The 25,546-nt window shown below is 39.2% G+C and overlaps 2 protein-coding genes across 2 annotated transcripts in view; one reads left to right on the top strand and one right to left on the bottom strand.

Moving 5' to 3' along the window:
- The window catches only part of LOC112425398 (nif-specific regulatory protein-like), a 119,694-nt gene that overhangs the window by 70,564 nt on the left and 23,584 nt on the right, over positions 1 to 25,546 (bottom strand). The window contains exons 5-6 of the mRNA XM_071094119.1: positions 12,742 to 12,869; positions 4,004 to 4,118 (exon numbers count right to left, since the gene is read on the bottom strand). The gene's annotated coding sequence lies outside the window, so the exon portion shown is untranslated. The remainder of the gene's footprint in view (positions 1 to 4,003; positions 4,119 to 12,741; positions 12,870 to 25,546) is intronic.
- LOC105474825 (olfactory receptor family 2 subfamily A member 42) lies at positions 10,770 to 11,711 on the top strand. Its single transcript, XM_071094308.1, has one exon. It carries the CDS (start codon positions 10,770 to 10,772, stop codon positions 11,709 to 11,711), a length of 942 nt encoding a protein of 313 aa, XP_070950409.1.

Here is a 25,546-nt window from a genome sequence, read left to right as displayed (position 1 = left end):
ATACTTCACAAAATTATGGGTTTCTCTCCCAATTTACAACTTACTCACTGCATGACCTCAGAGAAGTCACTTAATTCCTCTGCACATTGGTTTCCCCACATATAAAATGAAATGTTGGACTAGACGATTGTTAAGTTTCTTTTAGTTCTCAAATGCTATGTCTTTTTATTAACTTCCTAGAATGTATGTTGTTTTTCTCTTACATAGGAGACAAAGTTCAATGGAATTTTTGAGAATAATTGAATATAACAAACTCCTGAGCCTCACAAATAGTAGGAATTCAAGAGTAACCACAAAATTAATTAATGATTTCAATATACTTATGCTGTAAGAACTGTGAATGGCATAAGACTTGGAGAATAAGGCAAAAGAAGTTTCACATTAACTGTCCTCTCTAAGGAAGTAAAAACAGTTTCATTACCCTATTTGAAAAAGATTAAGAATAACTTTTACTTACAAAGTTTCCCAGATCTGTACATTTGTGGTGGCATTGCACAAATGATATAATAAGATTAATTCCTGGCATTTATTGAGTACTTGTTTCATAACAAACAGTTTTTTACACATATACATTCATGTCTACTCTAATCTTCATAACAATTGCCAGAGGGAAGTATTACTACCATATGCAATTTTTACATGAAAAAAATCAAGGCACAGAGATGTTAAGTACACCTCACACAGCTAGTAGGTAGCACAGGAGGACTTTTCTCTAGGTGTTCCAAAGGCCAGAGACTGTGTCTGTAACTATTATACTAAGTTATACCAGTCTCCTCCAGCCTGGACCTATGGAGTCTTTTCTACCCATGATTAACTAATGCTTGAGTAAAATGAGCCTGAATTTTTGACTGGCCTGAAATTTCGTCCTAAGAAAGAGGATAGTAATGCAGCTAATATATTTTAACATATATGAAAAAGCCAAAAGGGTAATACACAAATCCATGAGAAAAATGGACAAAAATATGTAGATACAGACAACAGAATAAACACAACATACCAATAAATATGACAATGTAATCTACCTCAATCAGGAAATCTACTTTAAAATGAGATATCATTTTTTTACCCAACAGATTGTGAGGGGAAAAAGGTGTTACATGTGATGTTGACGACACTAAACACATTGTTGGTGGAGGTATAAATTGGCACAAATTTTGGATTTAAAAAACTGAAATTATTTACCCAACATTTAAAACACGCATACTAATTCTAAGAATCCATTCTACCAAAATACTTACATATGTAACTGCACAAAGAAATGTGTACATGGATTTGGTATTAAACTGATTTCAAAATTTCAAAAGATCAAGTGTTAATTAATTTTGAAATTACTAAATTATGAAAAATATGTTACATAGCTATTAAGTAGAACAAGTATTATCTAAAATGAGCTGCAATGAAAATAGTTCATCAAATATAGCTAAATGAAGAAAGCAAGTAACATTTTTATCACACTGTCTGATTTGTGCAGGGAAGTCTCCTAGCTGTACATAAATTCATACACCTGTATATGTGCATGTGAGTACACATGTACGCACGTGTGTTTACACATATCTGTATTTAATTTCATCATCAGGAATGATGCACATTAAGCAGTCAACAGAAGTTGCTTTAGGAAGAGGAATGAGCTATGAGAAATAAACACTTCTATGTTTTTTCAATAATATTACATGAAACATGTATTACTGTTAGAATTTTTAAAAAGCCTTTTCTCAAAAAACTTCTGGCCCTTAAGTGCTCAAAACAGTGCACATTTCTCATATATTTTAGAAAAAGCCAAAATTAAGCAATTATTAAAAGCAGTTTAGAATTTTGCTGGATTGTGCTAAATTGTATCAAAGTGTTTCCTCAAAAATGTCATTTTTTATCACTTATATTATTATTCAATATTAGACTATGTTTAAGTAAGTTAACCTATATTATTAATTAAAATAATTTGCATGAGAAACCAAATAGCACACAAAATAAACCATGATTCCTCAGACTCTAAGATAACTGCATGACATAAGCAAAAAGTCAATACTTCATGCCATATGTGGATGCTTTTTATAATATGAATTGATCTTGAGAGCTCCTAATACTTTAGCTTCAGAGTTACCGGCCCTTCCTCATTCCTCTCATTGCCATAATAATGTTAAATAATGTATTAGGTAGGATAAACAGCAACAGGTAAACTCCCAAATCACAGTGATTTAACAAGTGCAAGGCAGGTATGAGAGACAGCCTTCCACGTAGTGATGCAGGGACCCAGGCACCTTCTATCGCATGGTACCACCATCCTAGGGCCTTGTGGGTCTTCACTTCCAGCCAGTGATGGGAAGGTCAAACATGGAGGAGGCATACCCTCTTCCTCCATGCATGCCCTCCTCCCACTGCAGCCTGGGAAGCTGCACAGGTCTCTTCTGCTTGTATACCTTTGATAAGAACATGACCCCACCTAAATGTAAAAGGGTTGGGAAATGCAGTCCCATACTGGCAGTTAAGTCCAGAGACAATTGTGCAAGGGAAGAAGACCCCACATCTTTTAAGGAATTTGTCTTAGTTAAGGTAACACTAGCAGCTGAAACAAATAAACCCTAAAAGTAAGTCCTTACAATTATTTCTCTTTTGTTCCCTGTTTCTAAGGATTTCAAATGAACTTCTGCCCTTTTAACTCACAATTATTCATGACATATAATTGAGAACATTAGCATTTTCACTCTCTCCTCATTCCATTTCTGTCATGCCATCCTGAAGACATATTTACCTATGTCTTGGCTGTTTCTCCCAACATTATTAGCTGCTCTTTTATAAAATATCTCTTATGATAATTTACTCTGCAAGGTGGCTAAATCCACCCATCTTATGTTAGCTTTTGTCTGTATTAGTCTCAAATGAACTCTGTGGTCAAATTCTGCAAGTACTTTAAGCATAGAAGTTATAAATGTCCAGTGAAATCAAATGCCCAATGCTGGCAGATCATGTAAATGTTTCCATTCGTGTGCTAAGTTCTTTCATACACTTTTGTGTCATTTTTACTCTCTTCAAGATAAGCTATTTCAGTTTAATTTTAACAGAATATGGACAATTTTGAGTTATAGCGATTGATATTCATGTTCCTAAAGGGTTTTGCTAAGTTTTTGTTTGTGTGACATTCCCAAATGTTATACTTACTAATTATTTTCTATCTTTTTAATTTTTATACCCTCAAATGTGTGTTCATAACCAATGTTCCTAAGGTTTTGGTTATATAGAAATGAATTCTCTAAAGCTATTATTCACAGAACTTTCAGTTGACTAGTTGCTCCCAAAAGGCAGTTTCCTGATTTCTGCATACTGGCGTATCATGCAAACATCTGTAAGCATATCCATTTCTACTAAGATGGGACTGTTCTGTCTCTGTTATTTTCATTTGTATACTTTTATTTTGTATATGTTTACTCTGACCATTTTTAGAAGTTAAAGCTGCTTCAACTTGATATGTGATAAAACATGTAATTTGAGGTGATGCGTTTCCTACATTAGTTTGTTTGGCATCATAAAAACCTTATATTTAACTTGTTTTAGTTCACATTTTCTGTTTTCTACCTTAAAATGACTTTTTCTAACTGACGTTCACATGATGAGGAATACAGCAAAAAGTTCTAAAATTATTGTTTTCATAGGCTTGCTGTCATTTATATCAGTTGCATTTCACCAGGGTATGGAAATAAAACTAAAGAAGAAAAGACTAATGTTTATGGATGGCCCACTAGGCACTAGACTTTTCATATGATCAGGAGCATTTTTGTGTGTCCCCAAAGCAATTCACTGTGGACATATACAGCTGGAACACAGGTGAGCATGTTCTCACACCGTGATTACCTGTGCAAGATTTTCCTTGAGTTTATTCCATAACCCCAGCAGGTCAAAGACCACATTGTAATAAAGTCATTAGTTTGTAAATTGCATAATTGCTTAATGTAAAATTCATAATCCTCCTATGTCCAGTAGAATAAAGAAACAGAAATAAACATGAGAATACCTTTGACCAGCAAATATCTCCACCCTCCAGGGAGAGGTAGTAGTTTCTAGGAAAGCCACCGTGGAGAGGGTCCTGTCTTCCCCTGAGGTGGGCTCTGAATCCAGCACTCTTCCCCCTTCAGAATAAAGATTAGAGAATAATTCTAATATATGACCTACAGTGGTGGTTTGTGTTTTAGGAGACCTTCAAGAAGGTTCTAATAAGCCCCACTGGGACACCTTGGCCCCTCCGTGGACTCCCCAATCTGCTCCGTGCCTCCCTCACCAGCTCCCCAAAGCATCTCCACACCTCAGAGGGTCACTTGGAATCAGCTAACTTTTCAGGCTTCTTTCTTCCCAGTTCTGCTGCAACACAAGGAACCCAGATTACATCAGGGAGAGGCTGAGCTCCAGAGGTTCCCGCCAGGAGCTTATTCATTGTCACACTGTTCCTGCTTCCTGACAGGTTCACTTGAACCATCTGGAGATTGGGGAACAAGGGCAGTGCTGGGATTCATGAAATCCAAGCATTCCGGGACTGTAATGAGAGATGTTGTCTCAGAGGTGTGCTCTGTGGCTGTCTGTGTTTCTTAATTGTGCATCCTGCTGGGGTTAAGAACAGAAATAGAAAAAGACAATTGTCTTATCTCTCCTTCCCCAAGGAGGTGAGCATGCACAAGATTTCATGGCCCAGCTCCTCCAGTGATCCCTCAGCTGTCAACCAGGCTGAACCCATCAGAGAATAACACCTCCTTTTCTGAGGATTCTCATACATTTTCAATCAGAAACAGAAGCAAAGATTCTGCAGCTCCCACAGAAACTCCCAGAAACCTTCAGGTGCTTCACTCTTCTGAGATCCTTGAGTCCAAATGTGCGAGCTAACCAGGCTGCCTTTCTTTACTTTACCATGAATTCCTCCTAGACATGTTGTCTAACTCCTACTCTTGGTTAACTCTCACATCCACTACAAACATTGGTAAGGAAATTCACTCCTCTCTAAATATGTGCTGATTATTTTTCTGTAACGGGGATAGTTTGAGGGAAAGTTCATGCTAACCTCTTTGAACATATTATCACAAATAATGTAAGTATATAGAGAATTAAGATAATTTTGTTTTATATGATGGAGAAGTAACTGCATGAAAGCAACAAAGCTATAAACATTGATGCCAGATTTAAATAAAAAAAGAATACATCACTCATAAAATTAACATGTTGATTTCCACTGCTATAATCAAGACTATGAAAGCTTTAGAGGATCATGGTTTTAAGGGACTATTGTGAACCTTGAAGAGGCAATGCTTGTCAGGTTCATACAATCTTCAGGCTACTCAAGAAATTGTTAAAGACTGATGATAATTGATCTCAGCTATTGAGTGTTCACTGCACACCAGGAATGTGTTCAATGTATAACTCATATCATCTCAATTAATCCTCACAACCACCTCATAAAATCGTTACTATCACTTTTCTCCTTTTTTAAAAAAAGGAAACAACCTTGGAGAGGCTAAGATATACACTCAAGGTCATATAACTAATAAATGTGCATCTAAGCCCATGGCTCTTTAATTGCTTTTTTTGTTTGTTTGTTTCTTTCAGTGTTTACTCTGCCTGAGAACCTGATTCACAGCAGAATGTGGAGAGCTCATTAATGTTTTGCTCTCTCATATTTAATCAAATTGATATCTAGTTAGTCAATAAATAATTATTGAACACCTACCATATTCCGGGCACAATATAGAGTCAAATGTATTTCACCTTTTTAGTTACTTACTAGATCAATAAATCAAATGAATGAATGAATGCCTAAATATCATTTTTTGGGTTTTTTTGTTGTTTGTTTGTTACCATCCTTGGACTGAATCTGGAATTTCTGGCTTGCTTAAATCTTGCCTACTATAATTGGCATACTTGAAAGACACTTCTATTTCTCCACCCCTTCCCCCATCCCATCATTTCTTTCATTCTATGTGATACAAAGAAAATCTCATTTGTGGAAAAAGTGAAAGAATATACTAAAAATAAAATTAAATATAACCCAGTTGCAAACATAACATTCAGGCATTGTATATGTTTTAAATGATATATATGTACAAGTTAGCCATTTAAACATTTGGCAAATTATTTTATGACTAACAAATTATCCAACATCGCCATGATTTCTATGTAAATATGTAAGACTGAAATCATTTCTTTGCACATGACCAAACCTGTCTACTTCAAAAAGTAAAACTTAAGATCTGATGAGCCGACACACTCCTAATGAGTCACATCATATTCTTTAAATGAACGCTATTTTTAAATCCTCAGGTCAAACAAAGTATTAGATGGTTTACTTCCAAGTAATAAGAATATTTGAGGCCAGGTGCAGTGGCTCATGTCTGTAATCCCAGCACTTTGGGAGGCTAAGGCAGGAGGACTGCTTGAGGCCAGTAGTTTGAGACCAGCCTGGACAACACAGTGAGACCCCATCTCTAAAAAAAATGTTTTTTTAAAAAAGGTAGCCAGACATGGTAGAGCACACCTGTAATCTCAGCTACTGGGGAGGCTAGGTGGGAGGATCACCTGAGCCTAGGGACGTTGAGGTTGCAATGAACCATGATTGCGCCACTGCACTCCAGCCTAAGTGACAGGACGAGACCCTGTCGCAAAAAAAAATGACAATGACAAAGGGGGGTTATGAGTGTATTAGTTGTAACAAATATTCTTTTTTTCTTTTTCTTTTTTTTGAGACAGGTTCTCACTCTATTGCCCAGGCTGAAGAGCAATGGCTCTAACATAGCTCACTGCAACCTCAAACTCCTGAGCTCAAGCAACCTCCTGCCTCAGTCTCCCAAGCAGCTAGAACTACAGGCTTTTGCCACAATACCCAGCTACTTTTTTTGTTTCTGTTTTACTTTTTTTTTGTTTTTAGAGACAGAGTTTCACTACGTTGCCCAGGCTGGTATTAAACCACTGGCTTCAAGCAATCCTCCTGCCTCAGCCTCCCAAAGTGCTGGGATTACAGGCATAAGCCACCGCACCTGGCCTCAAATATTTCTGATTCTTGGAAATAAACCATCTGATACTTTGCCTGACCTGAAGATTTAAAAGTAGTTTTCATTTTAAGAATGTTGTGTGACTCATTAGAAAGGAGTTTGTCAGCTCATCAGATCTTAAGTTTTACCTTTTGAAGTAGACAGGTTTGGTCATGTGTAAAGAAATGATTTCAGTCTTACATTTAGAAACCATGGAGACATTGGTTAATTTATTAGTCATCAAATAATTTGCCAAGCTTTTAAGTGGCTAACTTGTACATATATCATTTAAAGCAAGCTTTTCCAACCTGTGGCCCATAGGCAGCTTTGAATGTGGCCCAACACAAATTCATAAATTTTCTTAAAACATTATATAATTTAAGTTTGCCAGCCATCATTAGTGTCAGTGTATTTTATGTGTGACTCAAGACAATTCTTCTTTCAACGTGGCCCAGGAAGCCAAAAGATTGGACACCGCTGAAAGGATACACAATGCCTGAATGTTATGTTTGCAACTGGGTTATATTTGTTTATTTTTTTTAGCCTCTCCTTTCACTTTTGCCAACCCTTTGGTAAATTTAATCCATTTGAGTTTAAGTAAGATGTTCTTTGTATCATGCAGAATGAAAGAAACTATGGGGGAGGAAAAGAAAATAAGTGTCTTTCAAGTATTCAGATTATAGTAGACATTCCAGATTCAGTCCAAGGATGGTTTAAAAAGCTATTTATGCATTCATTCATTTATTCATTTGTATTTATTGATTAATTTGTTCACACAATAAGTATTTACTGTCAGATTACAAAAGTGAGAGCACCTTGTCCTTGTTCACGAGGAGTGTGTTAACAACCCAGTCCCTGTAAAAGAAATCAGGGTTTCAACCCACGTGGCAACTATCCTTAAAGAAGCTGAGGGTCTTCACTAAGCTCTCCTTTCTTCTCGACTCTCCATCCAGCTTTCAAAGAAATTCATACTTGTGCATAGCGGACTTTTTTCTTTGTATAATCATTTGGGAAGTTACAAAAGGAAATAATGAAAGACTTAATAAAGAAATTAAGATTTTTATAAGATGTAGACTGGGCACATGGTTCATGCCTACAATCCCAGCACTTTGGGAGGCCAAGATGGGAGTAGCACTTGAACCCAACAGTTTGAGACCAGCCTGGGCAACATAATAATACATTGTCTCTAAAAAAATATTTATTAAAAAAAATGAGCTAGGTATGGTGGCATGCACCTGTAATCTCAGCTACTTGGGAGGCTGAGGTGGGAGGATTGCTTGAGCCTGAGATGTCAAAACTCCAGTGAGCCGTAATCAGACCACTGCATTCCAGGGCAGGTGACATTTATTTATAAATAAATAAATAAAGATTTTTATGAGGTGTAAATTCAAATGCATTTCACAACCAAATATTTTCATATGCTTTGCATATTTTCCAATTAAATGTAGAAGGTTGGCCTAGCGGAGTATTTTTTTTTAATAGAATCCTGAAAAAAATATATAAGCCTTGGTCATGTGCTATGAAATTACAATATTCACTAGAATTTATTTGTGCCTTGCTGATAATAATCAATGATTTATTGATAATGCTTATAAGTATACAATCATTTGTTACCACTGGAAAAGAATCCAGTGGGGATGTTCTGCAGTGTTCCAATTAGATGATTTTTTTAAACTTTCTTTGACTTTTAAGTTCAGGGGTACAAATGCAGTTTGTTACATAGGTAAATTGTGTCTTGGGGGGCTTGTTGTACAAATTATCTCATCACCCAGATATTAAGCCTAGTACCCATTAGTTATTTTTCCTGGTCTTCTTCCTCCTGCCACCCTTTGCCCTCTGATAGGCCCCAGTGTGTGTTGTTCCCCTCTATGTGTCCATGTGTTCTCATCATTTAGCTCCTGCTTATATGTGAGAACATTAGGTATTTGGTTTTCTGTTCCTGCATTAGTTTGCTAAGGATAATGGTCTCCAGGTCCATCTATGTCCATCAAAGGACAAAAGCTCATTCCTTTTTATGGCTGCATAGTATGCCATGGTGTATATGTACCACATTTTCTTTATCCAGTCCATCGTTGGTGGACATGTAGGTTGATTCCATGTCTTTGCTCCAATGACAGCTGGACCAGGGTCTTATCCAAAGCAGCACATTTCCTTACATTAATCCGGAGAAGTTTTTTTTCAGAGATAAGCAGGTACAGGTTCAATGGCTCAGCCTCAGGTTACTTTTGCCTAGCAAAGGCACTAAAAAAAAATTTGCACCCACAAAATACTAGATTTCTACAAGGTATACTGAGGAAAATGTTATCTAGGACTTAAGGATAAAACCCCAAATGTTATTTGGCACATCACCAATTCACAAATACCAATTACCTGACTGACAATTTTATTGCTATAATAATCTGCAAAATAATGAAGTCACTAAATTAGCTCTTTGCAAAAAAGTAGTTTTAATCAGACACCAGACACCTGTAAAGTATTTAGCAATTCTTTTTTTTTTTTTTTTTTTTTTTTTTTTTTTGAGACGGAGTCTCGCTCTGTCGCCCAGGCTGGAGTGCAGTGGCGCGATCTCGGCTCACTGCAAGCTCCGCCTCCCGGGTTCACGCCATTCTCCTGCCTCAGCCTCCCGAGTAGCTGGGACTACAGGCGCCCACAACCGCGCCCGGCTAATTTTTTGTATTTTTAGTAGAGACGGGGTTTCACCGTGGTCTCGATCTCCTGACCTTGTGATCCGCCCACCTCGGCCTCCCAAAGTGCTGGGATTACAGGCGTGAGCCACCGCGCCCGGCAGCAATTCTTATGTTGCTGAAACACAGCTAATTTTTTATGAATGGTCATTTCTGGTGTTTTTGAAAGAGATTTCATTTTAATTTTTTCTCCATAGTTTCTTTTATTCTACATGGTAAAAAGAACATCTTACTTAAACTCAAATGGATTAAATGTACCAAAGGGTTGGCAAAACTGAAAGGAGAGACCAAAAAAGAAATGATATATAACCCAGTGGCAAACATAACATTCAGGCATTGTGAATGTTTTAAATGATATGTTTGTACAAACTAGCCCTGAAAAATCTAATATCTACAAATTGTATGAGTTGTTATTCAAAACCAGTTTTCGGTAAATCAGTAACTGTGCATCAATCAGTAGATTAACTGCCAAATTGCCAATTATCGGTTCCTATTTATGACTCATTGTAAAATAAAGATTGCAATTAGAACACATTTGTAGCACATCCATTAGTTCCTTCTCAGGAACCCAAACAATCACAATGTCATTAAAGTTGCTTTTTATCTTTCTGCTTCTTCTGTTATTATATAAACTGCTCCAGAGTACAAAGGTGGATTTCAGATGTTGAAAGCAAAACAGTTGATATTTCTACTGAGAAATTGGGATTACATCATCTTTTTTTCTAGGACCACTCTAATTTCCATATTTGGAGTTCTTCCATTACTGATTATTTCTACACTTCAGGAATTCTCTTAGTAATTTTTATATGTGCAGCTTCAAGACAATCCTTATTAGATGGTCATTTTACTTCCACTTTTGGTACGACACTCTTTCTTCCCATGATGTGTCAATGGCTCTATGTATCCTATCATTTGTGACACAATGCCTTCTATAACGCTGGATATTTACAATCGGTAATTAACTTAACGTGTAGCTAAATCACTCATGTTAAAAGTTTATCTTTTAAAAATGACTAAATTCATAAAATAATCTCTAGGTGTTTTTGACAATCTGGTCCTAAGCGATCTTTTTCTTTTTCACAGGGAAATGGGGGAAAATCAGACAATGGTCACAGAGTTCCTCCTACTGGGATTTCTCCTGGGCCCAAGGATTCAGATGCTCCTCTTTGGCCTCTTGTCCCTGTTCCATGTCTTCACCCTGCTGGGGAACGGGGCCATCCTGGGGCTCATCTCACTGGACTCCAGACTCCACACCCCCATGTACTTCTTCCTCTCACACCTGGCTGTCGTCGACATCGCTTATGCTTGCAACATGGTGCCCCAGATGCTGGTGAACCTCCTGCATCCAGCCAAGCCCATCTCCTTTGCTGGCTGCATGATGCAGACCTTTCTCTGTTTGACTTGTGGACATAGCGAATGTCTCCTGTTGGTGGTGATGTCCTACGATCGTTATGTGGCCATCTGCCACCCTCTCCGATATTCCATCATCGTGACCTGGAGAGTCTGCATCACCCTGGCCATCACTTCTTGGACATGTGGCTCCCTCCTGGCTCTGGTCCATGTGGTTCTCATCCTCAGACTGCCCTTCTGTGGGCCTCATGAAATCAACCACTTCTTCTGTGAAATCCTGTCTGTCCTCAGGCTGGCCTGTGCTGACACCTGGCTCAATCAGGTGATCATCTTTGCAGCCTGTGTGTTCTTCCTGGTGGGGCCACTCTGCCTGGTGCTGATCTCCTACTCACACATCCTGACGGCCATCCTGAGGATCCAGTCTGGGGAGGGCCGCAGAAAGGCCTTCTCTACCTGCTCCTCCCACCTCTGCGTGGTGGGGCTCTTCTTTGGCAGTGCCATCATCATGTACATGGCCCCCAAGTCCCGCCACCCTGAGGAGCTGCAGAAGGTACTTTTTCTATTTTACAGTTTTTTCAACCCAACACTGAATCCCCTGATTTACAGCCTGAGGAACGCAGAGGTCAAGGGCGCCCTGAGGAGAGCATTGTGCAAGGAAAGTCATTCCCAACTGGTGTGACATTTGAATCTCCAGCCTCAGTCATCTCCTGGAATATTGGTACCAAATACCACCTAAGTTCACTACTCTTTATATCTGAAACTGAATGAACCAAGCGACTCTACAAAGCATTCCTTTTTCCTGCCTGGGAAGTATTTAGTTTTTGATGCATTTGTTATACTTAACATTTTTTAATTTAACTGCTTATTGAGTTGAGAATGTTGGGTAAAGATTTATTTTGTACACTGCTATGAGTCCAGAAGTTTAAAACAGACACCCCACCCATGACTTAGTCAGGTATGCTCCATAGTAGTGGAATAGCAGTTATTACCAGACAGAGTCATACCTATAAAAAGTTTTTTAAAATACAGCCACAGGCAGAGACTCCAGAACCCACTGATACCTCTGTCCATTTTCATCTTTATTTGGATGTTTCCCCTCAATTGTACTTCCTCTCTAAGTAGTAAATGTACCTAAAAGCCTACTTCAGCTTGGAAGGAAATTGATTTTTATAAAATCCTACAAACTGTCTGACAATTTTTGTTGTCAGAGAGAGTGAATCCATAAACATTCAGCTGGCAATATGAAGCAATTACACAACAAAATCCACTTTCCAACCTGCCCTGAGATTGTGATGGTCATTTGTTTCTACTCTTCTCACCTCCTCCAGGGGACTGTCTATGATTCTCTCTGAATAAGCAAATGCTCTTCACTTAGAGGAAGTTAGTAAGTACCACCACACAACTTTTCACTGCTGGGGATGAATGGAAAGCCCCACACAGAGACAATTCAATGGAAAAAAGGGTTTTAATAATAACATTAATATTTAGCATTATTATAAATTACTCTGTGCCATCCACTGCACATTTGATAGGTACTTTATAGAGATAACCTCAGTTTATCATTATAGTCAATCCATTTCCCATTATTGTCCCATTTTATAGATGCAAACTTTAAGCAGATGGAAAATGTTAGACTCAAACCCAAACAATCTGGCTCCCAAGCCTTCTCTACTTAACCAGGACAATGTAGGACTTTATTAGCAACATACCTCATGTAGGATATGTTAGGTGAATGTAGGTTTCTTCTCCGTCTAGAATGTGCCATGATGAGGCCAGGAGAGTCAGAGATTATTTATGGAAGTCTTCTTATCCTGTTTGACGAGTCCTATGGCCATGGCTGCAAAAGAGGTTAAGAGATTCAGAGGAACACAGAACACAGAGTGGTTGGGAGTGGAGGCTGTTCTCAATGAGATTAGAGAGTTAGTTTAGAACTGTACTTGGTTCTGGGTGGTGAGATCCAGAACAAAGACATCTCTAGTTTACATACAACACTCACATGCTCACGCAAATGCACACGCACACACACACACGCACACACACACACGCACACACACACATACACACACACACACACACACACGCACACACACACGCACGCACACACACACGCACACACATACACACACACACGCACACACACACGCACACACACACGCACACACACACGCACACACGCACGCACACACGCACACACACACGCACACACACACACGCACACACACACACACACACGCACACACACATACACACACACACACACACACACACACACACACTGAGTGCATGGTGAAGCACTATTCCAAGAACCTTACAAGTAAGAGCTCTTTACGTCCTCATAAAAACCCTGAGGTAGAGACTATTACTACTGTTTTTAGGTGAGAAAACAGAGCTACAGAGAGATTATATAATCTAACCAATGCTCCCAGCTAATAAGTACCTAGTCCAGAATCAAACTTAGGCAATATGACTGCTGAACCCATAATCATAACCATTATATAAGCAATTACACAACAAAATCCACTTTCCAACCTGCCGTGAGATTGTGATGGTCATTTGTTTCTACATTTCTCACCTCCTCCGGGGGACTGTCTATGATTCTCTCTGAATAAGCAAATGCTCTTCACTTAGAGGAAGTTAGTAAGTACCACCGCACAAATCAAAGAGATCATGAAATTTCCAAAGATGAAGAGGAGGAGAGATGAAAAGCAATTTTCAATCTCTAGCCAAAGATAGGCATTAGGCTCCAGACAGAAAAGTACTTAAAGCTGGAAAAAACAAACAAACAAACAAACACGCCAGCTTTTTTTATACTGGTGCATGAAACGAGATGAGGTAGCAAGAAGGGACTGTGACTCCAAGGGTCAGAGATGGAGGAGGAGCCTGTTGACGGTCAGGATGGTGAAACCAAAAACAATGGATAAATGAGGTTGACATTGCAGTTTTAAGTTGACGGCTCATCAACTGAAGAACATTAGAAAGTGTTTTTGTAAATTATCTAGCCAGGCATGGCAACATGTGCCTGTAGCCCCAGCTATTTGGGAGGCTGAGGTAAGAGGATCACTTGAGCCCAGGATTTTGAGGCTTCAGTGAGTCACAATCGCACCACTGCATTCCAACCTGGGTGACAGAGACCTTGTCTCCAATAATAATAATAATAATAATAATAATAATAATAATAATAAAATAATTAATTTTTTAAAAATTACCCAAACTGGATATACCATTTGTAATTCCACTGCTGCCGAACAGTTTTTAAACAGTTGTTTAGCTTCATGGCAGATGTTGCGTATTGTGATGGAACCAATACTGGGAAGGGATACATTCAAGTGGCAGGACGAAGATGAAGAGCTCTAATACCAGGGATAGGTTTCAAGGGATGAATGCTCCCCTGGTAACAGAGGAACGGCAGGAAATCACGATGTGCAGAAACCATGCTCAGGCAGTTGCCTGTGTGGACCCTAAATTCTGTGTGTGCAGTCCTCTCTTAGGATTGGCCCAGGCATCCAGGAAGCCCACAATACTGCCTACCCCTTAAATACACAAGGTGCGTACCAGAGGCCCTGGTTCTAGTTCCAGGTGTATCATTTGCTAGCTGTGTTTTTTTGCAGAGAACTCCCTTAAACTGCCTGAGCTTCAGTCCTTCATCTGAAAATTATGCATATGGAAGCTGTTTAGGACACCCCAGAGTGCCACTGAAAACCAAAAGCAAGATGCAAATGGACACATTTTTTTTTTGAAGTCTTAAAAGTGCTATGTGAACATATGATAAACTGTTATTATTACCATGCTGTCAGAAGTTATTTTAATCCTGTCAGGGTTGCTAAACTTTCTGATCTGGAACGAAAATTTCTCTTTAAACAGGAAGAGCATTGGTGCTGGTAGGTCACCTACGCCTGGCTTCCCCATGTCTCCCCTAGAGGCACAGAAGGCCACTTGGTCTTGGAGGGCACAGCCAGACCAGGAGCAGGAGCTGCAGCCCAGACTCAGGGAACCTCTGTGAGTCAGCTGGCAAAGACTCCCGGGGAGCCTCTCTCTCTTTGAATCTGGTCCCAGCCCATTCACTTGGAAAAAACAGGAGACTTCTCCCAAAGTCAAGGAATTCAGATTTTGGTTTTGGTTTCCAACTTTTTGTAATCCTCAACCTGGGATTTACAGTATATGTCTTGATTATGTTTCATTCATCTCTTCACAAAGGGAAGGACAAGCATTTGTTCATCTCTTTACATCTGTACATTCCTAGCACAGAGTGAGTACTCACAAAAAGCATAAGGAATACATAGAGGACATTTTAGCTATCTGTTGACTATGTCCGTTGACCCCATTTCCAAATTTTCAGTGTTGAGCCATCTTCTGATTTCTAACCTTCTTTAAATCCCTCTAATTTTAGGTTATAGTACAGTAGAAATTTAATTGTACCTGATGATTACTGAGCACTTACTATGTGGTCAGCACCGCATAAAATGCTTTAGTATAATTCTTACATCAAATCTGTGGAGTAGGTACTAATACTATCCTAACATTACATGGGGAAAATAAAGTTTAGTGAAATTAATTAATGTATGCAAGGTTGCCAAATCATTCAGTGGTAGAAACATGACTCAAGACCAGGCAGTCTGGCTGCAAATAAACTCTGAACCACTCTCTTGTAGAGGACCTCCTGATACTCATCTGCTGAATGGTTGGCAACAGGCCTGTTCATAGTAGACACTCAATAAACTGACTAAATGAACAAATGAGTGGTCATTGTGTTCAAATTTCTACTCACATCATATAGGCCTAGGGATGAGTTACCCTTTATTCTTTTTATTTATTTATTTATTTGAGATGGAGTCTTGCTCTGTCGCCCAGTCTGGAGTGCAGTGGCACGATCTCGGCTCACTGCAATTTCTGTCTCCCAGGTTTAAGTGATTCTCCTGCCTCAGCCTCCCGAGTAGTTGGGACTACAGGCATGCGCCACCACACCAGCTAATTTTGTATTTTTAGTGGAGAGGGCATTTCACCATGTTGGTCAGGCTGGTCTCAAACTCCTGACCTCAGGTGATCCACCCACCTCGGCCTCCCAAAGTGCTGGGATTACAGGCGTGAGCCACTGCGCCCGGCCTATTTTTTTAAAGTTGAATCTCTTGTGCATTTGATTTGTCCAATTCATCCTTTTAGCATATTCTTATGCAGTAGGTATTAATAATCGAGAACGTCCTATTGCTCTAGGATCACAGAGAAGAAACAATTTAGGGTTGAAATTTAGCACTTACTATTAAAAATGATGGGAATTCTATTTATGTTTTATCATAGGAGTCCATGGCCATTGTCTTATCACAAGTGTGCCAAATGACTGAACCTGTGATTCCAGAAGGCCAGGATGGTACTGGTGCTACACAGGAAGTCATGTTAGAGTGCTGCTCTTGAAAACTCTGGCAAGAGGGTGGAGACAACTGTAGGCAATAACTACTGGGAATGATAGGGATGGGAATTTGTGTGTTGTAGTCAGTTTCCTTGCCTCCTGAAATTGGCACCTGCAGCATCTTTGGCATGTGGACCAGGGATTGCCAACTGCCAACCTGTAGGACTGGTGTTTGCTGTCTGCTGTGAGTGTAGAGTATCATTGTTAAACACAGGTTCGTGAGAATAGACAAAAAGGAAAGACATTTGGAATCCTGTCTCACTGGACTTCACAGTTCTGATGTTTTCACAACCAGCAGAGAAGTGTCTTACATCCCTTGCTTTCTTCATAAATTTTAAATAGCATTGGCTCATTTTTATCTGTGTTTTTCAAACCTGTGTTTCTATGTTTTTAATTTTTGAAATCATGTTGTGCCAAAAGAAGAAGTGAACCCTTGAACACAGTATGATTTGGTCAACAGAATACTGGCTAGGCATGAGAATGTCTGGGCTCTCACGGCAATTCCCCCACTTACTGTGTGACCTTAACTCCTCTGGGCTTCAATTTCCACACCTATAAAATAAAGAACTGAACTAGACAAACTTTAAGGTCCCCTTTTGCTTTCTAATTCCCTGTCTTTATTAGTTTCTTCACATTTCATATTAATTTGGATTTTCATTTTTGTCAAAGGACTATAAAACAAATTCCATACACAGAAAATGGAATGCACTTCTGAGGCTAACTGAATCTCTCAGACCTTAAATATAATAGAACCCCAAAAATACATTCTGGCCAGGCACAATGGCTTGTGCCTGTAATCCCAGCATTTTGGGAGGCCGAGGCGGGAGGATCACTTGAGGCCAGGAGTTTGAGACCAGCATGGTGAATATGATGGACCTTTTCTCTACTAAAAATACAAAAATCAGCCAGGCATGGTGGCGTGTGCTTGTAATTCCAGCTACTTGGGAGGCTGGGGCATGAGAATCGCTTGATCCTGGAAGGAAGAGGTTGCAGTGAGCCGAGATCATGCCACTGCACTCCAGCCTGGGTGACAGAGGGAGACTCTGTCTCAAAAAAGGAAAAAAAAAAAAAAAGTATATACGGAATTAATTAATTAGTTGATGATTTTAGTGCACTGGGAAATAGAAATTTCGTAAGACTGGCTAAAAGTTAATGAAATGCCCACCTTAAGGAAAGAATATTACTAGGAATAACTTTTATTGGGAATGGTTCTAGGAACTAGACTAAAACATAAATGTCTAGTGTTGTACCCATATTACCCACATTGTAGATATACTTTTAAGAGCTAGTATTTGTTGAGAGCTTATAAATGCCAGGCATTGTGCTAAGGTACATGCGTCATTATCCTGTCTCAACTTCATAACAATTCTGTGAGTTAGTACTTTTATTATGATTATTTTTACAAAAGAAGAGATAGAGGTACAGAGATGGTAAGAAACTTTTCTATGGTCACACGGCAAGTATCTGACATAACCTGGACCCTAATCCAGGTCAGCCTGACTCCATAACCACTGGGCCATAAGGCCTCCCTCTATCCTGGTCTTAGAGAATGTATATCTGTGAACAGTTAAGTAAGGATCAAGAAAATCAGCCTTGAGACCTATCCTACAACTTGGTGAGGATAGTAATAACATATATTGTATTGTGAAAAATGTTGAGAGAGTAGATTTTAAGTGTTCTCACCACAAAAATGACAAGTATGTTAGATAATTCATATGGTAATTTGCCCAATTTAGCCATTTCACAATGTACATACATTTCGAAACATCATTTTATACATGGTAAATCTATACCATTTTGTCAATTAAAAAAATAAAACTTTTATTTTACTTAATTTTATTTATTTACTTATTTTTGAGATGGAGTTTTGCTCTTGTCGCCCAGGCTGGAGTGCAATGGCACAATCTCGGCTCACTGCAACATCCACCTCCCGATTCAAGCAATTCTCCTGCCTCAGGCTACTGAGCAGCTGGAATTACGGGTGGCCACCGCTACGCCCGGCTAATTTTTTGCATTTTTAATAGAGTCAGGGTTTCACCATGTTGGCCAGGCTGGTCTTGAATGCCTGACCTCAGATGATCTACCCGCCTCAGCCTCTCAAAGTGCTGGGATTATAGGCATGAGCCACTGCACCCGGCCAAAAAAAAATAAAATGTTTAAAAAGTCCACCATCTTTACCACACACAAAGAAAAGAAAATCAGCTTTAAGAAAACGATAAAAATATAGTTAATGTAGTCCCCAATGTATATAATAAGCAAAATAGTAATATACAAACTAGTTTTTTATTGGAAAAAATACATAGATGCAAGTAGAGACAAATAAACTATTTACAGTAGAACAAGTGACAGACAATAATAAATATAATGAAAGATGTATAGCTCCTCTAGTAAGTAATAAATTTTAAAGCACAAGATACCATTTTTCGCCCATTAGATGGACAAAAATTAAAAGATGGATATTTTCTAGCATCACTAAGCATGCAGGCAAGGGGATATTTCCCCACAGTCTTAATAGATTTGGGGGAAATGTGGTCATGTCTCTTCAAAAACTGAATTGTTTGTTTTGATTTTTCAGAGACAGGGTTTCACTCTGTTGCCCAGGCTGGAATACAGTGAGCTCAAAGTATCCTCCGACCTCAGCCTCCCGAGTAGCTGGAACTACAGCTGCAAGCCATCATGCCTGGCTAATTTTGTTGTGGTTGTTTAGTAGAGATGGGGTCTCACTATATTGCTCAGGCTGGTATTGAATTCCTGGGCTAAAGCGATCCTCCCTCCTCAGTCTCCCAAAGTGCTGGGATTACAGGCATGAGCCACTGTGTCTGGCCTCAAAAAATAAAATGTGCATGCCTTTTGATGCAGCAACTCCAATTCTAAGAACATATCCTACAGAAATATACCCATATGCATAAATATATACATGTAAATATATTTTAAGCAGAAGCAATATTTGTAATATTGATAAATAACCTAATATCAATAGTGAGGTTATTAAATAAAACATTGCAAATATATACAATGAAATATTATGCAACTCTTAATATAAGTTTTATTAGTATATTAACATCCAATTAGATATTAATGTACAGTTAACATATAAACTAATATTACCATAAGCAAAATTTTCATAAAATGTGAAGTGAGGAAACAGTATATCGATACTGTGCTTTCTCATTCACTTAAAAACCTATAGATACGTGTATGTACGAGAATGTATACATAGAGAGAAATATACTAAAGCATGGGAAAATGTTTAAAATAACACACATTAAAGAGTTAAAGAAGAGACCTCTCAAAATGTAGACTGAACCATGGGAAAGAATATTGCATTATTTGAAAATTTCACAGTAAACCAATGCTCATTCTTGTTCAGAGGAGGTTTTCCTGACCAGCAGACATCATGCCATTAATTGGTGATTCCGCAACCCAGGGTCCTTACACCTCATGGATCTACCATCATTTCCACATGGTTCCCATGATCGTCATGTGTGTTGGAAGAAAAAGCATTAAAGTTTCAGTGACCTGGCCCAAAAGTGGACTCTTCATTTCTGCTCACTTCCCATTGGCTAAAACTTGGTCACCATGGCCATAAAAAATGCAAGTGATTCTGAGAAATGTGGTCCATGTACCCAGACACAGGAGGAACAATTCTGATAAACATCTAGCAGCCTGTGCCATAGGGAATCAGAGGTTCTGAGTTTCTAGCTCTCTGCCTCTTCAGGACAATAGTAAAACTCAAAAGAAGTGGAGGGACCAAGAGACTTGAGCCTTCTCCACAGATCTCCAACATCAGCACCTCCATAGAATTTTTTTTCATTTTTATCTGAATATTTCAATTTTATCTGAATTCAATTTTGTCTGAATTTTTTTAAATTTTATCAGACAATAGATTTCTTTTTTCAATTTTATCTGAAATACAATCCAAATAGAGCTTCAAGACAAATCCCTAGCCCCCATTTCAGTACAAAAATTCTGAAACTGTTACTGCCCTGATTACCTTCTGAGGGACCCAGACAAAGTCAACCATGAACCATCAAGTCTCAAGATGTCGGGAAATCCTATAAACCTGGATTCAGGTGTGCCATGATCAGCCTTATCCTTATTTTGCTTCCCTGTCTATAAAATGGTGATAAGACACCACCCCATCTATTTCAAGGAAATGTGAGCTTCACAAAAGGTAATATACACAGCACTTTGTAAACTGAAAAGAAGTACTAAAAGTTATTCTTAATCATAAAGCATTGAGATCCATCTATTCTCTTCTCTCATCTTTGTTTTCTCCTTCCTTACTTCCTCTATGTATTATTTACCTGATCTCTTATAAAAGAGGTAAATAATATACACCTACTATGCACTCACAAATACTTAAAATGTTTTAAAAATTTTAATGTGGTATCTTAAACTAAAACCCACTACAATTTAGTCCCAGGGAAGAGAGTTCTAGGGAAGAGCCAAACAAGGACATATGAACAAAAGGTAATACTGGGCAACAGGATTAGATTTGAGGTAACCAAATCAGACAGGTGTATGATCCTTTCGTCTCAAAAAGTAGGTTGTGATAGATCAGCCATTCCATGCTTTAACGGGGTAGAGAGAACAAAAAGGCTGAATTTCCAGCTATCCAAAATGTGGTTCCCATGGTGCTTGCATTGAACTGGAAGAGAAGAAAGGAAGTGATGACTAAGGTGGATGAAAGGCCAGGTGCTGTGGCTCATGCCTGCAATCCCAGCACTTTGGGAGGCTGAGGCGGATGGATCACTTGAGGGCAGGACTTTGAGACCAGCCTTGCCAACATGGTGAAACCCCATCTCTACTAAAAATACAAAAATTAGCGGGCATCATGGTGCATGCCTGTAATACCAGCTACTCGGGAGGCTGAGGCAGAAGAATCGTTTGAACCCGGGAGGCAGAGGTTGCAGTGAGCCAAGATTGCACCACTGCACTCCAGCCTGGGTGGCAGAGGAGACCCAGTCTCAAAAATAAATAAATAAATAAAATTAGGTGAATGAAGGGTTAAAACACTAAGTAATGAGCTCTTCTGGCATGCAGAAGACATCCAGCACTCCATGCCTGGGTGGCTCAGCCCATCGCCATCAGATATGGCAGAACAAAATGCTAGCGTGTGGGCAGTGAAATCAGTTAGCAGGCTGTAGCAATGCCACTGACAGAATAATACGACCTCAGAAGCTATGTGCCCTTTTTTGAAGCCAACAACTGTCTAGCAGGATTTTGGAGGCACTCAAAGTCTTACAATTATCTCTCCCTCCTGCCTTCAGATATTCAGAATGTCTTTAGCAAGACAATCTTGTTTCACAATCACAGATAAACTTCCCATGCCGATGTATATGTTCATATAGATAGGTTATGACTAGCAGGTAATAAGGGTCCTGTTTTGATAAGACTTCGAGCCCTAGATACCTGAAGAGGGTGTGGAGGAAGGGAGGCTAGGGCTCCCCCAGCAATTTCATCTATTTTAAGCCTTATCACTTCTGAAACCTGTAATCATACCAGATTTTTAGTTGTCATTTAGGTCTCTGAAACCTGCCAGGAGCTTTTCTTAATGCAAAAATAAATACATAAATAAATAAATAAATAAATGTCCACTAAGTTCCACCAATACAGGACTGACTTAAGTAAAGACCAGTATCTTCATACAATGGAATACCATAAAATTATCAACAAACAGTACACGGTATGGATGGTCTCTAGATCTTACATCGAAAAATCTCCAAGACCCATTCAGAAAAGCAAGAAAAAAGGAAGGGGGTAGATAAACTCTATCTGGAGGTGCTTACGTATGCATTAAGGGAATACAGAAGAAACTAAGAAGAGAGAGGTTGAAAACAGGGAAGACGGTGACAAGCAGGGGCATATCTAGGTCTGAAGCTTATACAATTTGGGGCAGCTTCTTTAAGAAAAAGAATGTGAAGGTATGAGTACAATATTAGTTCAGAGCTTTGGAAGGGACTCTTGGAAGGGGTTCTAAGCTTAAGCTTTGCTAGCTTCATGGTAAATCCACTACTTCATGACAAGTAGGAAAGGGAGAATATTAAAAAAAAAAAATTTGAAAGCTGATTGAAATCTGAGTCATTTATATCTATTCATAAAACTTAATTTTAAAAAAATCAATGTATTTGCCAAAATAGCTCTGGAGAAAGAGAACTGACTAGGTGACCAGGCCTCATGAAAAATGTGGGTTCCTATAACCAAATTCATAAAAGGAACATTGCAAAAATCACAACAGTAACCACTGAAATATAACATTTCACCAATTACATTAGGAAAGTTAAAAAGTTTTAAAGGCTGGGTGTGGTGGCTCATGCCTGTAATCTCAGCACCTTGGGAGGCTGAGGTGGGAGGATCACCTGAGCCCAGGAGTTCAAGACTACCTTGGGCAACATGAGGAAACCGTCTACAAAAAGTAAAAAATCAGCCATGCATAGTGGTGAATTCCTGTGGGAGGCTGAGATGGGAGGATTACTTGAGCCTGGGAAGTCGAGGCTGCAGTGAGCTGTAATCACGCCATTGCACTCCAGCCTGGGCAACAAAGTGAGACTCCATCTCAGAAAAAAAAAAAAAAAAAGTTTTAAAAACGCACAGTTAGTGAGGGCATGGAGTGTCATACATTGCTGTAATTTGGTATAAATGACCTCCATGAAGAACAGTTTGCCAAAGTCTCCCACAATTACAAATGCACCATTTGACACAGCAATTCTACTTCCAGGAATACATTCCACAGGTAGACTAGCATGTGTGCTACGCAACAGATGTAAAGGTTATTCACTGCAGCATTGTTTGTACTACCAAACTACTGGGAAAAATGTCAATAGGAGACTACACCCACTCAATAAAATCTTGTACAGCTGAAAAATAAATAAGGAAGCTCTGTATGTGCTCATATAGAACAATCTTCAACCTATATTTTTAAGTGAAAAATGCAAGTTTTGAAATACTCTATGGACTATCATTGATGTAATATATTTCTGGTAAGTGCAAAATATTTTTGGAAGCATTTCACAAATAACTTGTAATACTGGGGCCTTGAGAGAAGATAATTGGATAGCTGGGAAACGTGTGGAGGGAGACATTTACTTCTGTGCTTTTAGCTTTTGAAGGATGTCAATGTGTAACTTTTTCAAAATATGTTTTGAAGATAAACACAGATCTTTAATATTTGCAAAATTCACACCAGCCCTAAATTCTAATCAAGCCTGCGACTGTTCGGAGGGGTGCCTAGTGAAGCCCCAAACCTTCACATCAATTCCACGTTTGATGCAGATCAAACTAGGGATAAGAAAGGTTGAGAACATTGGGCATTTTTTCCCCTCCACTGAAGGGTATACTACTTACATTAAAAAGACTAATTATTTATTAAATGATTCAATGATTTCATGATTCTAAATAAAACCTTTTCCGGGAACTTTTTTTTTTTTTTTTTTTTTGAGATGGGGTCTTACTCTGTCACCCAGGCTGGACTGTAGTGATGCGATTATAGTTCATTACAACCTCGAACACCTGGGCTCAAGTGATCCTCCTGCCTTAGCCTCTGTTCCAGTTCTTCTGTAAGCTCCCAATCCAATGCTTTAGATTCTCAATAATGAAGGGACCTCCTTTTCCCAAGCCCTGTAGCAATGAACTCTATCAAGAAGAGAGGTGTCTGATTCGCCAGAGGAGACAGAAAAGAACACTGGTACCCAGTGAGTGTCCTTTACTTAGAAGGCAAGATCCCTTGGGACATGGTTAAAATCCAAACCTGAGGACACATATTCTAAAAGAAATGAGTCTGAGATGGGAAGAATATTGGATCCTAAGTATGGTAATTATTCTAAAAAGAAGAAAGTTGCCACTGCCAGCCTGGGCAACATAGAGAGACGCCATCTCTACAAAAAAATTAGCTGGGTATAGTGGCACACTATGCTACTTGGGAGGCTGATGCAGGAGAATTGCTTGAGCCTGGGACTTTGAGACTGTAGTGAGCTATGATCACACCACTGCACTCCAGCCTGAGTGACAGAGTAAGACCCTACCTCAAAAGCCAAACAGAAAGAAAGCTGCAGCTGGTGGAGAATGCTAACTCCACCCTCATATAATTAGAATATATGAGAAGTCTTTTGCTACTAATAAATTGTGCATTCTAAGAGTGATTTAGAGCTACGAAGGCATATCAAGATTTACTTTTTTTTAAGATGACTAAAATTTTCAGAGCAAGCTTGTGATCTGATGCACTTATTTCCACAAGATGGTGCTATAGCTTCTGCTAAGTACAAAACTCACATTTCCTTTAGGAACTAGAAATACAAAATACATTTCTAATTGAGAACCAAATCTGCATGCGCTCTGGCGAGTCTGTTAAAGAAACACATGGTGCAAAAACGTCCCGGTGGAGGTGGAGGTTGATTTGGGCCTAAAGGGTGAAGATTGTTCCAGGTAATAATACCTTCCACCACCTCCACACATACCTGAGTTGATGTCTCAAGGCTTCACGCAGCCTTCAGCTTCCTCTTTGTCCAAAATGCTGCTCCTCCTACTATCAGGTAGGGGTGTGTGTGTGTGTGTGTGTGTGTGTGTGTGTGTGTGTGTCAGACATGGGATTGAGGAGTGGCCCAGAGCTCCCACCACCATAGAAATGCAGGTCCCACGGCCACCCACACTTCCACCCAGGGGAGATCAAGCCTCGCCCCTTCAATAGAGCCTTTCCTTGCCACTCTGTCCCACGTGAATCACACCTGCCTAGGGGTACAAATAATAATGCAACAGAATGTTTTAGAATACCATTTTTCTGTTTCCATCTAAGTGTGCCAAGTTTTGGCAGGGGGGCAGAGTCCATTTTACAGCCCACGGCAATGAGGATCCTACCTTGAATTTATCCAGTGATGCTATCACAAACACTGGCAATCTCGAGTAAGTATTCAGTCACCTTGGTTGGCAGCCCGGGTGACTGGGAGGATGCTGGCCCCGGTTGGCCACTGCTTGGACCTAGAAATATGCTAAGTCATCACCTTTTTGGAGTTGTTTGATCATCTCTAACAGGATAGGATTAAACTGTCCTGATTTTTCTTAATGTCTTGTTTTAATGACTTTAACATCTTCAGTATCCCTCTCCTGACAGAGTCATA

This window comes from Macaca nemestrina, chromosome 4, assembly GCF_043159975.1.
Source record: "Macaca nemestrina isolate mMacNem1 chromosome 4, mMacNem.hap1, whole genome shotgun sequence".
NCBI classification, from domain to species: Eukaryota; Metazoa; Chordata; class Mammalia; order Primates; family Cercopithecidae; genus Macaca; species Macaca nemestrina.
This window is presented reverse-complemented; position numbering and strand designations above follow the sequence as displayed.